General features: G+C 39.4%; 1 protein-coding gene across 1 annotated transcript in view; it reads right to left on the bottom strand.

Moving 5' to 3' along the window:
• Window positions 1-12,513, bottom strand: part of dock3 (dedicator of cytokinesis 3) — a 48,322-nt gene that overhangs the window by 3,866 nt on the left and 31,943 nt on the right. Inside the window, 24 exon segments of the mRNA XM_034087905.2 lie at window positions 50-171; window positions 389-505; window positions 1,101-1,184; window positions 1,278-1,457; window positions 1,620-1,706; window positions 3,583-3,749; window positions 4,167-4,308; window positions 5,213-5,317; window positions 5,562-5,648; window positions 7,870-8,018; window positions 8,827-8,920; window positions 9,014-9,074; window positions 9,169-9,264; window positions 9,376-9,402; window positions 9,515-9,600; window positions 9,703-9,851; window positions 9,958-10,016; window positions 10,236-10,336; window positions 10,465-10,540; window positions 10,732-10,826; window positions 10,911-11,009; window positions 11,123-11,269; window positions 11,472-11,599; window positions 11,707-11,899. Of these exon segments, the coding sequence (XP_033943796.1) occupies window positions 50-171; window positions 389-505; window positions 1,101-1,184; window positions 1,278-1,457; window positions 1,620-1,706; window positions 3,583-3,749; window positions 4,167-4,308; window positions 5,213-5,317; window positions 5,562-5,648; window positions 7,870-8,018; window positions 8,827-8,920; window positions 9,014-9,074; window positions 9,169-9,264; window positions 9,376-9,402; window positions 9,515-9,600; window positions 9,703-9,851; window positions 9,958-10,016; window positions 10,236-10,336; window positions 10,465-10,540; window positions 10,732-10,826; window positions 10,911-11,009; window positions 11,123-11,269; window positions 11,472-11,599; window positions 11,707-11,899 (2,651 nt within the window).

The following is a 12,513-nucleotide window of genomic DNA, read 5'->3' as shown; positions in this document are numbered from 1 at the left end:
CTCCATGTTTTTATAAATGTGTCTGTGTGTCCATGTGTGTGTGACTGACCTGTGTCTGTGTATGAGGCGGACGCTCTCAGGGCTCATGTGGCTGTGGGAGGAGAGGATGCCTCTGGGAGAGTTAACCCCCGGGCAGCCTGCAGCGCCAAACCGATCCACACCAGGCACACCCTGCTGGGACCCAACCATATACTACTCTGAATATTTACACTGCTAAAACAAGCATTAAAACACTTGTATAACAACATACAGGCATATTCATAACACTCATCTCATACAAATGCATCGAAACAGACAATACAAAATGGCTATTTACCTATTTGTTAGCAAGAACAACAATTAAAAACACAGCTCAAACCAAAACTGAGCCAGATGTGGGACTACTCACATGGTGTAAACCTGTCCTCATCATGTGGAACTGATCTACCAGCTTTTTGTGCAGAGGACGCATCTCCGGATGCACCAGCTTCTCGTGAACGGCCAGCCCCACTCCCAGAATGTGCACCTGTTGACAGGAAACCAGAGGAGAAAAAGATTTATGGGGGATGTTCATATCCTCATTATGCAGTGTTCATTTCATTGACACAAAATTGGATTACAGTATAATTTGGACTACTACTACTACTTTGACAACATGATGGCAAGACAGCAACAATGTCATAAAACACTTATGATATCAAAATGCAAATAAAGACCAATAATGCTAAGATTAAAACGTAGTTTAAAAAATGCAAACATTTTGAAAGATTTTTTTTTTTCTTTTGATAAAAAGGTGGAGAAGAACCTGAATATCATTTCCTGTGGTTTCGTAGACAATATCAGTACTAAACCAGCAACAGGGCTTTGATGTGGCAGAATAGACCATATGTTATATAATATATAAATATAATCTGATGACTTAAAAAGACTAAAATGTCAGGAGTTTTTATTGACTAAGACTGAAATAGTTTCAGTTTTCTTTGATTAGGATAAGACTAAAATGGGAGTTTTAGTCAAATTAAACTTTAAACAGGATTAGCTTGGATATAGTATATCTGATAAAAACTAGTAAGGACATTTGACACAGAACTAAGACTAAATAAAAACATATTTGTTGTTACCTGTTCCTGCATCAGGTCCTTTAGATGAGTGATCCTCTCTGTATCTTCTGGGTGACTGCTGATGTAGTCCTTATCAAAGAAGGCCTGTTGAAGAGGAGAAGATGAGGATCTCTCACAACGCTGAAACAATTCACACATTTGAAACGTCAACCCGATTATGTCTGTCTTCTTGTGTACCTCCTGATATCTGGCGATGCCTCCGTTCACAGCAGCATCTATGACCCCATTTAGGCACATGCTGAGCGGGTTGATGTTGCCATGATGCTGTCTGTGTTGGTACTGGCTGATCAGAGTCCGAAGCTCCTGGGTTTTATTCTCCACCACATAAATGGCATTCTCCAGAGGGCTCACCTCCATCTGGAAATAAATATACACAAGATATAAGGCGAGGAAGTATGTGTATATAACTTCTAATTTGACATACTCTCTGGGAAGCATCGAGAGCTTAAGAGAAACTGTGTGACATCCCTCAGCATGTGCAGGATGAGGTGATGGAGAGTGAATGTTTAAGCTGCTCACCACTTCTCTCCTTTCCACCTCGGCCCAGCGGGAGATCCCGGGGAGAGGACGGGAGAGGATCAGGGTCGTTCTCTCAATCCAGAGACTCTGTGAGAGCAGAGAACAACGGTTATGCAGTCTACTATCCACCACATCTGGAAACCATTTTAACACTTCAAATGGAAGTTCACGATATGAGTTAGCAGTCGGGAAAGCTTTAGAGAATCCTAAGTTAAAACTCCTGGTGTGGTTTGATTTCAAAATTAGGTTACTGTGTCAGTGGAAACTAAGGTACTAGATCATGTCTGGTTTAACCCTTAGATGCACGAGTGACTGGACCCTACACTCTTCCATAAGTGGGTCAAAAAGGACCCACATTAGAATAATATGTGTTTTTAGGCCATTTTGGTTAAGAAAAATCACTTGTATAATATTTAGTATTATATTTTGGTTCACACTAGAAATATTTTATATTGAATTTTTCACTATTTATAATTTTAGACACTTTTTTACATTTTGAAAAAAACGTTTTCCCATAGGATTCCATAGAACATGCATGCGGGTAATTTTTGACCCACTTATGGAAGCTTGGGGTATTAATACAAAAACTACAATTTCTTAAAATGTAAATACAACATTTGAATGGCATGATATCCAAAACATGTTTTTTGAGGAATAGCCTGAATATGAAATGATTAAAAAAAAATAATTACAAAGATACTTCAAGAAACCCAGCTCACCGGGTCAAAAAATACCCTCTTATGGAAGCTTGGGGTAGTAATACAAAAACTACAATTTCTTAAAATGTATAAAATGTCAATTTAAAATTAGAATGGCATGATATCCAAAACATGTTTTTTGAGGAATAGCTGGAATATGAAATGATAACATTTTTTTAATTACAAAGATACTTCAAGAAAACCACCTCACCGGGTCCACAAATACCCACTTATGCATCTAAGGGTTAAGCTTCTAAAGTCCTATTGGCTGTACTTGGACTAGATACAAGGGGAGGGAGTAACAAAAAGAGCTGATGTTCAATAAATACGTTGATCAACAGAAAATACAGTAAGTCATCAATAATTGTGATCATTTAACTAGATTGTCTTTTCCTGTATGCTAATGCAGCTTTCTGTCTTATATCGTCATAATCGTGGAAATGTCCTTCTTGCCACATTACATCATTCTGCAGTGTTTTAATGACTAATAAACCTGCGGAGAAATAATCTGAGAAACTGGAGAGGTGAATATAAAGAGGAGTATATATTTGTCCTAATGATGAAAACACTGCAAGCTTTCTGAAAACCATGGCATCTCTCTGACACTCTCTTCATTTCTTGTCCCAGAATCACTATCTCTCCCTTTACCCCCATGTTCTCGTCTTTGTCCTCTCTTTGTCCTCTCTTTGTCCTTTGGGAGATTCACCAACATTGCTGTATCTAAGAGAGTTGATTCAGATTCTATGTACATGCTTTTCTTCTTTCTGTATGAATTGTGTTATTGAGTTTGGCCTCTAGTTTGTTTGTTTTGTCTCTCATCCACCAGGTTTCCATGGTGGGTCTATTTGTTATATCTGTTGTTTGTTGGAAGTTATTGACGTCCTCCCAAATCAATATTGCTCATATAACTATTTTGTTGTCGTCCAGATTGTCCTTACCATAATTTTACCCAGCTTTTTCTAGTGTGTGGATATTTGTCCTGGAAGATAATTTTCTCCATATTTTTTCAAAATAAAAGGTCATATGATGATACAAGTATTTTAAAGCACCTTGAGGTAAATTAGTGATATTGATCTATATAAAAAAACTGACTTGACTTGTCCTATATCAGCCAAAAATACCTCAGCATGAGTCTAACTAAGGCTTTGAGTGTTTGTCCCATTCCATGTTTGTAACCAGCATCTCATCTGAATTCAGCATTTCCTGGAGAAACACGGAACAGTGAGGCAGAAATGGACTGAGCGGGGCACTGCTGGTTCACGTACCCTGAACTCGTTCTCGCGGTCCTTGGGCCCCTTGTGGAAAGGCCTGTCATAGTGGAAGCGGCTGACATTGTTTATGCGGTAGAAGCTCTTGATCCTCTCGGGCACACGCTCCAGCTGAGGCACATCAGAGATGTCTGACACTGGAGTCACTGCATAGATCTGCAAGTCTAGAAGTCAAGTGTCAAGGAAGACAGACAGACATGCATATTCACAGAGGAGGAAGAGCAGGAGGGATACTCAAAATAAACACTGACAAAGGGGGTTTGCTTTCACTGTCTGAAATCAATCTCAACATGCCGTGATAATATTTATTCTGTAACATCATGAAGATCATTCATACATCAGCAAATCATGGTGCAAGCTGTAATGGTAAAACAATTAGTAAATATAATTAAAATGAATTGCCAACAATGTTCATAATTGATTAATTGATTAAACATTAACTTTTCACTGTTGTAACCTTTCTGAAATGCGAGGATTTGCTTTTATAACATTAGGAAATAAAAATAATTTAATTACAGGTTGTTGTTTAGATAAACATGCAGATAACTGATGGCTTTAGCGCAGTAAACTGTGTAGGATACACTGAGCGTCACTCTGCAGGATGGTGTCATCTGGTTGGTTCGGATGCTGCATGGCAATGGCTTGTGGAAATTCCCCCAGCATCCTTTGCTGGAAGTCCTCGAGCCGTTCATAGTCATAACCACGACAGACAAACTCCTTGTTCTACACAAAGGCAAACATCAATGATGACATGTTAATGAATAACTTCTGGACACAACGGTTATAGTTGACTACAAATAATAAGTCAACTTGTGCTTTGATTTTATTGCTGAAGAGCTAGAAGTACTAGATGCTTTAGTAAAAGTCCAAAATGCACTCTCTTTTAACCCCTCTTCCAAATCCTGAGGGAAATGTAGCTGCTAAATGTTTAATGATGTGATTCAGCTAGTCACCAACTGTGTCTGCTGCTGTTACGTCGTGAGAAGCTAGTGTACAGATGGCTTTCAAATGTGTTTTCTTGCTAAAAACAGCCTCCTGCAGCAGAGAAAAACACTAAGAGAGAGTTAACATCAAAGTTTTGCTGGAAACGAAACAATGTCATCAAACTCCATTTAAAGCTCAGTAAAGTAAGGTGGAGCTGCAGGTTTTGGTGAAAGGTCTGTTTGTCCATTACTGCAACAGTTCTCATCCTCTCATTGTCTTTTTAAAGATTATAATACAAATATAGATTATAGCTGCTTTAATGAGATATATGACATTTGGGCTTGTTATTTTGCTTAAAACAAACTCTAAATGGTAAAATAAGTGAATGAAATAGATACTTAGAAATTAATGTCATGGACCCATTTTCTTATATTTTAAGATGATCCAGCGAGAATGTAATTATTTATCTAGAGCCTGATATTTACACAAAAAGTTATAATATACTTTAATGAGATTCATAACAGCAATAGCAGAGAATGGCTGATAGAGGTATAACCCACTTATTTTCAACTCTATCCCAGCTTTCTCTCTATTGCTTCTGACTTGTTCTCCCGCTGAAGCATGAAGGAGAAACGTAGCCATGCGCATCAGCAGAATCACAACTGTGTCAGGACAGGCCAAGATGAGATTTAGTAAGTCGTACCCTGAGGAAGAAAGGAAACTTCCTGCCATAGAAGCCCATTCTGAAGAACTCCGGCTCGATCCTCTGCTGCTCGATGATGTTGTCATAATACGCTGCCTCCATTTTCTGTCACAGAATGATACACAGGAGTCATGATGAATAATAATTTAATAACACACATTACTGTAGGCTCTGTGTTTGCTGATGAGTGTGGATGTGCACAGGTAATTAGGACATTGTGTTTGACGCTGTATGGACATCACACTGCATAACAGGGTGACGGTGAAAAAGAGAGCTGGAAGTCTCACCCTCCAGCATCACAAAGGATGTGTGTTTTATAATAACAGGAAGCATGTGAGACTTTACTTACCCGTATCCAGCTGAGGCTCTGATAATCATATAAAGTCTCGTACTGGAAAGCCAGCTCCCGGCAGAGAGAGATCCCATATTCCCAGCACTGCAAAGTCAGAGATAAATTAGATGAATATAAAGAAAATCCTTTATGTGAGCCTTATCATTTGAAAGTAAGCAGAGAAAAAACGTAGTGAGAGTCTACCGAAGCAATGTTGGATTTGGAATTCAAAATAGCTTCAAAATGTATTTGATAAATGAAAAAGGTCGATCTAAAGTCAGTCTTTCTTTATTTAAAGTGGACCTATCATGCTATATTTGAAACATATACTGTAGGGCCATACCTATATGAAACATGCCTGTGAAGTCTTTTTTTCAAAATACCAAACAGATCATGCATTTTAGCCATGCCTCATTTCGCTCTATTTGCTCTTTTCCAGCCCTGTTTTTGCAAGGGCTGATTCTGCGTTTGTGGCAGACTACAGCGCCACTTACAGGCCTGGTATGTACTACAGCGTCTCCAGCGCTTTCGAGCGGTCTCTCATTCCCCTGATAGGTGGAGAGTTGCCCATATAGGCGGAGCACCCCTTTTCTGACGTCAGAAAAATTCAAATAATAATCTGTTGCAGCCCCGTTTTTAGAGATTTGGGTATGGAGGAAAAGAGAGAGGGTTGTGTTTTCTGACACTTGGTGAGTTCCCTGACACACCGGGGACACATATTCATGTATAAAAGACGTACAACAGTGCATTTTGCATGATAGGTCCCCTTTGAATGAAGTTGTATGTACATTAACATCCCATCATTCATTTATTTTTTACATAAAGTCAGCACCAGCCTCTACGAATAATTAAAAAAACAGGGGCAACTTGCATGTTGATTTTTTTACTGGATTATACAAGGTTTTGTTGAGATGGTTACTGGAATGTACTTTTTCTTGTAATGTTTAATTGAACTATTTATATTTTAGACTGCACTGTAACTTTTATCCATGTATTTTTTTTCTTAATGTTTATTTGATTAGCTTTTCTTTTTTAATGCTTAATGTCTTTCATTTTTTTTATTTTTTTTTGTAAAGCACTTTGAATTGCCTTGCGTTGAAAAGTGCTCTATAAATAAACTTGCCTTGCCTTGCCTTGGAAAAGTGGAAACGTATGTTTTTATGTTTTACAGTACAGTACATGACATGATCGACTTCTTCTCTGGTTTCCTGATAAATCTTGTCTTTTGTATGAAGGGGTTGCCTCCCTTTGTGAGTCAGGAGAGTGAGAGAGCCTGGAGGAGGGGATCTGTTTAGGTGTTGAGTTCAAATATCAACAATCTTCTCCAGAATCACAGACTCAAACTTTAATTTGCCTACATTGTCAACCTTCAAGTTGTTCTTGAGAACATTAAGCTCTCTATTTGTCCTGGACAGATTTTAACATTTGTTGCAGCAGCAGATGAATCCCACAGCTACAGAACCGTGACTTATGTTTTTCTATGAGGGCAGCAATAAAAACTAGATAGGACAAAGAGTTATTGAAGGAGTTCCTCCTCAGCTGCTCCCACAGTCCAGAGGGCATTGTCCTCTCCGAAGCACAGACACCAGTCAACTAATCTAATGTTATGGATGAATACTAGCCAGGAAGGAGTGAGTCAAGGAAGCAAATCTCATTTGAGCCGAGATCTGACCCTTGTGTGGGCTAATCTTCAAAGATATTTATATTATATCATATTCACTGTTTGCTTAAGCACAGAATACTTTTTTATGATATATGCCAAAGCAATGAAAATGAGATGATGTTGTTTCAATAATCCACAGTTTTGGTTCTGCTCTCTTCACGGTAGAAAGGATGTTGCCTAAAATATAAAACATGTGCTGGAAAATACATTTACTCTAGTGTTGAAATGAAGTGCAGTTTTGTTGTACTAACTTGTGTTTTTGTACTTCTTATCTTGCTTTTATTTGCATTATTTGTAATTATATTTGTATCTATTGCCCTACATCAGTGTTATTGGACAGCATGTTTGTACATGTCTTGTTTCTTGTTCTGTACCTGTTTTTGTATCTTGTTGTTTGCACCTAATAATCATTTGTTACTTCTCATGTTTGTATCTGGGACCAGAGACAACTGTATTTGTTTGTGTACTGTACAGCAATGTGTAGATAAATGACCATCAATTATCTTATCTCTTTTTTGGGACTTGTCCAGCACAATCCTAACAACACCGCTCCATCAATATAAAGCTAACTTTGCCTCGCCTCCATTTAAACAGTTTCCTCTGAGCTTCAGTTGCAGTACATAGAGGCAGGAGTGAGAGATAACCCTATAAACATTCACTTGCCTTGCCCTTGTTGAAGTAGTGGAGGATTTTACGACTCAGGTTCTCCTTGCGTTGCCACTCGCTCTGACAGGGGTAGTGAAGGAAGTCCCTCAGGGGCCGGTCCTCCCACTGCAGCAGCTCCCAGTACAGTAGCAGGGTGAACGCTGCCTCTGTTGTTGAGGGGGCACAGGTCAGAGGTCATCAGCAAAAAAATGTAATAACGGCCATCTAGTAAAACTAACCATGTTGAATAGTTTACAGACTCGAGATGCAGTGATACACTAATATACTTTTCCAGTTCTCGTGAACATGTGGCAAAATGTCAAAAAACACAAAATGCCCAGAGCATAGAGTGTGTTGCTTTATTTGCAAAAGGAGGAAGTGCAAAATGTTGCACTTGAACAGAAATCGTATCAGCTGCTCTCAGTACTTTTAAAAATGTCTCAGTTGCTTTGGTACATCTTATTATTACAATTCGGAAAAATGCTCCAACACAAAATTTGACAGCAAATACAGTTTATGTTTCATTTCAAACTAGTTTCTTAGTCGAATTTCAGTTTTGAGACATTTAATTTTGTTGTATGTGTCAATTCACATTTTTGAAGAAATTAATTTTTTTACAAAAATAAACACATGTGCAAACACAGCCAACTCTGCAGAACATGAAATGTGTTTCAGTCATCTTGCCAGCTGCCGGTTGTTTTTTAAGTGATGAATAAGGTTGTACTTGTCATATTTGGCTACTTTAACATGCACACAATACAGCCACCACTGCCAATAACGTGAGTCAAGCAAGAGCACTTAAGACATTTACAACATTATATGGAGTCACAACTTCCCCTGAGTTATTTTTGACATTGTGAGTGGCAGTACCAGACCTAATTCTGTCATGATTGTGATCTCAATGATTATGTGTGTTCATGTTTCTCTCCTACTGGAGAGGGGAAACAGCACAAGAAGTAAAACCCTCTCCTTTACCTGTGAAGTCCTCTGCTTGGAGATGCAGGTCACACAGCTTGTGGATGTAACGGATGTACATGTCCTCCTTGTTGACCTCTGATTTGTAAAAATTCTGTGGATGAATTAAACATAATGGTTACAATCTAATTCCATGTGTGAATATATTCATAAACGCGTTCTTCAAACTCTGCCGGGAATGACTCACCATGAGGTTGACGGAACCGCCAATTTTCTTGTTCTCCATCTCATCTCCTTTCATGCAGTCCCTACAAATATATTTCCAAATCTTACTGCTCTGTAATTCCATGACACAAACCATCAGTTTGATTATGTTTAACTTAATCTGTAATCTCTGCATACCTGTAATCCAGTAATCGCTCCACAAGTCTTGTGACTGATGTGACAAATGAGATCCCCGTCTCTCTCCAGGTCTCCTGCTCTATCTTCTCCAGCAGGCTGCACATAAAACACAGTGAGATGTTCTTACTAAAGGTGACAAGCACAGGGAGTAAATAGATATGAATGACAACGTCTCTCCGTTTTAGCTGTGAGAGGACTACAGCTCACCTTGGATAAGGCCCAAACAGCATGGTCCTGCAGTGTGACAGGCAGACAACACAGAGAGTATGTTAGAGGAAATACCATGAGAGCAGCATCGCTCTGAGTATCACTCCACCGGCTCACTACACACAGGTTTGATGCTTACAAAAGGCTGAAGAGCTCTCTGTGGTTATCATCGCCTTTCCCATCTGACACCATGCTGTCCAGTTTATCCATCAGCTCTGCCTCCACCTACACACACAAAAGATGTTGGTATATATTATATGTACATTTCTTAATCACAGCTGCTGCGTCACACAATCTGCCATCTTTACATAACACTATCATAATGACCTGTTTGAAGTTGCCGTTTTTCCTCTGCTCCCAATCCATCATGTCGTGGAAAATTGGGATCATAATATTTCGTACTTCGGTCTGAGGCACCAAGGTGACGCCGAGGAAGGGACCCATCATTCCTGGGATGAAGTGGGGCTTGTTGTCACCTGGATTACAAAGATTATTATAGATTGCAGTCCTATTTGTTGGTCATTTCCTAAAACCGGTCTGTATTTTGTGTATTTGTGTTTAGAGTCAGGTTGTCTGACGTACCTAATTTCTGCCACATGCTGAAGAGCTCATAAGCCATCATGACTCTCATATCTCCATGCCTATAAAGAAAAGAGTAGTGCATGAAGAATGAACAGTTAGATAAATAATAAACCTGTGTTTTATAGAATCCACACAATTAATATCCTGAAGTTTCTTACTGTTGAGGAAATTCTTAAGAGAAACTGATAAATGATTCATGGACAAAGTTTGCCTTTTGTTATATTTAAGTAAGTAATAAAGAAAGTCAATATACAAGTGAAATTTGACAGGACACTTACTTGTCCAGGATTTTCTTTCTCTTTGCCGGGCCGAGTGCCTCTAGCTGCAGACTGGGCTGGTTGATGTACAGCACAGTGAGGCTGAAAAACGAGTTCCACACCTAACAAACCACAGACAAAAACAAAAGTAAATAAATGCTATGTTTAAAATGTTAGGAATGTATTCAATACATCACACAGTCTATGTGCTGAGTTTCCTAAATGCTTGCCCCCCGCTGCTCGGACACACCTTAAAATCAAAGTCAGCCTCAGAGAAGTTCTTGTGGAGCGCGGGAGACAGGAACTGTGTTGTCACTACGATGATGCTGCAGAAAGCAAACAACACACTGTCAGCTAACAGAACGAGCTAGCTGCCAAAAATAGATGAATAAATTGCAACACAAGCGTCACCTTCAGATCAGGATTATCTTAAGAGACTCTGATCTAATGGTTGGCTGTATTCCCTTACCGTCTCTGGGACAATGACTGCATGACAGAAATGGAAAAGCAGACTCACTGACTAGTCAGAAGCCTCATGACGCTCCAGTCTCGGGGAAAGATATTCAGTTTCATCAGATTGCGGAACACGCAGAAGATCTTCAACAGGAACTCCTAAAAAGGATTGTATTAGTTAAGTGTTGCAATAAACAGGCTGAAGCAAAATGATTTGATCATTTGCAGCCGGAGGTACCCTACCTTTAACTCCTCTTTGCTATGGAAGTTGTTGAGTAGATGGTGAAAGTGGAGCTCTGACATCGTCTGCAGCAGAGAGAGAAGACAGGAAACATACTCCCCCTGCCAAAGAAAGTGACAGAAATAGGCATTGAAGGTTAATCCACTCAAAATATTAACTCAAATTCAACCTGTTTTAATTGCACGTCAAAGAGACACTTTGAGTGGAAGCTCACCGTTATCTCCGCCGTGCACTGGGGGCAGCGCTGGCCTCTGGACGTCTCCACGGAGTGAGACTTGCTCATGATGGACAGCAGGGTCTGCAGCAGCACATCCAGAAGGCTCTCCACCATCATCTCCACTTCCTCCTGAACAGAAGACTCCTGAGACACACAGACATGCAACACGTTCCTTATGGGAATGCTTTAGTATGTGTGCTATCATGCTGTAGGTGCATTTCAATAATCTAATCTATTTTTTTAAGTACATTTTATATTGCATTTTCCAATTAAATGAAACCTTTTTTGGAATCACATTCAATGTTAAGTTCTATATGCTGAATATGCATGGTATATTGTTCAGTACCATTGAGCTAGTCTTAATGATGGCAAAGATGCTCGCAAGGATCCCAGAACAGATGAGCAGCTCCCTCTGCTGGCGCAGATGCAGGTGGATGTGATGCAGAACCACCGGCAGCAGAATACTACGAGACTCTGTGGCAATAGAGGAATAACAGAAAGGAGGCAGATTGAAGATAAAATGCATTTTGGTATCTTCAGAAAAATTAAACACTTTGCATAATCATTAACAAGTGTCCTACCAGGGAAGAAGAAGAGGCGGCTCTCCACTGTACGAGCGATGGACTGCAGTTTGACTACATCCATGGACTGGCCGATGTCCACTGTGCTGGGCATGCTTCCTAGGGTGCCTCTGACATATTCGGCCACCTCCTGAACGGTGAACATCTGCAGCAGCTCATCAAAGATATCCGGGAAACTGTTCAACAGTGCTGCCTGGTGGGGGGAAACAAAGGACACAGATAAAGGAGTTTGAAGGGTGCATAAGGAATCATATTGTCACAAAAAGCTGCACTGACATGAATAAAAGCACCACAAAACATACCAGTAATAACACATATTCTCTGAGTCACACAAAACTAAGCAAACCTGCAATTCATCCTTTAGAACAGGGGTGTCCAACTCAAGACATCATGTTATGTGGCCCGCAAGAGCTTGCAAAGAATATTATATACAATACAATTGGTGTAATTGTTGAAAATGTTGCTTTCAATTATTTGCCCTAGACTTCTGCTTTCAGACGTAGTTGTTTATGAAGTTATTACCAGAACTGATAATAATCGAATGCAGAGCCAATAATGTAATATAATAATGAATGAGCTCCCCATTGACATCAGGACGGCAGAAAGCTTACACATCTTCCAGCGCAGACTGAAAACTCATCTCTTTCGACTGTCGCTTACAAAAGGCTTTTGGATAAAAGCGTCAGCTAAATGCAATGTAATGTAATGTAATGTAATAATACATTATTTAATATATATTATATATTTATATATGTATATTTATATAGTCTTAAAGTTATAGCCGGCCCTTTGAGTGCAACCATAATG

The sequence above is a fragment of the Pseudochaenichthys georgianus genome, chromosome 7, assembly GCF_902827115.2.
Source record: "Pseudochaenichthys georgianus chromosome 7, fPseGeo1.2, whole genome shotgun sequence".
Taxonomy (NCBI): Eukaryota; Metazoa; Chordata; class Actinopteri; order Perciformes; family Channichthyidae; genus Pseudochaenichthys; species Pseudochaenichthys georgianus.
The sequence above is the reverse complement of the archived record's forward strand: the minus strand, read 5'-3'. Positions and strand labels throughout refer to the sequence as shown.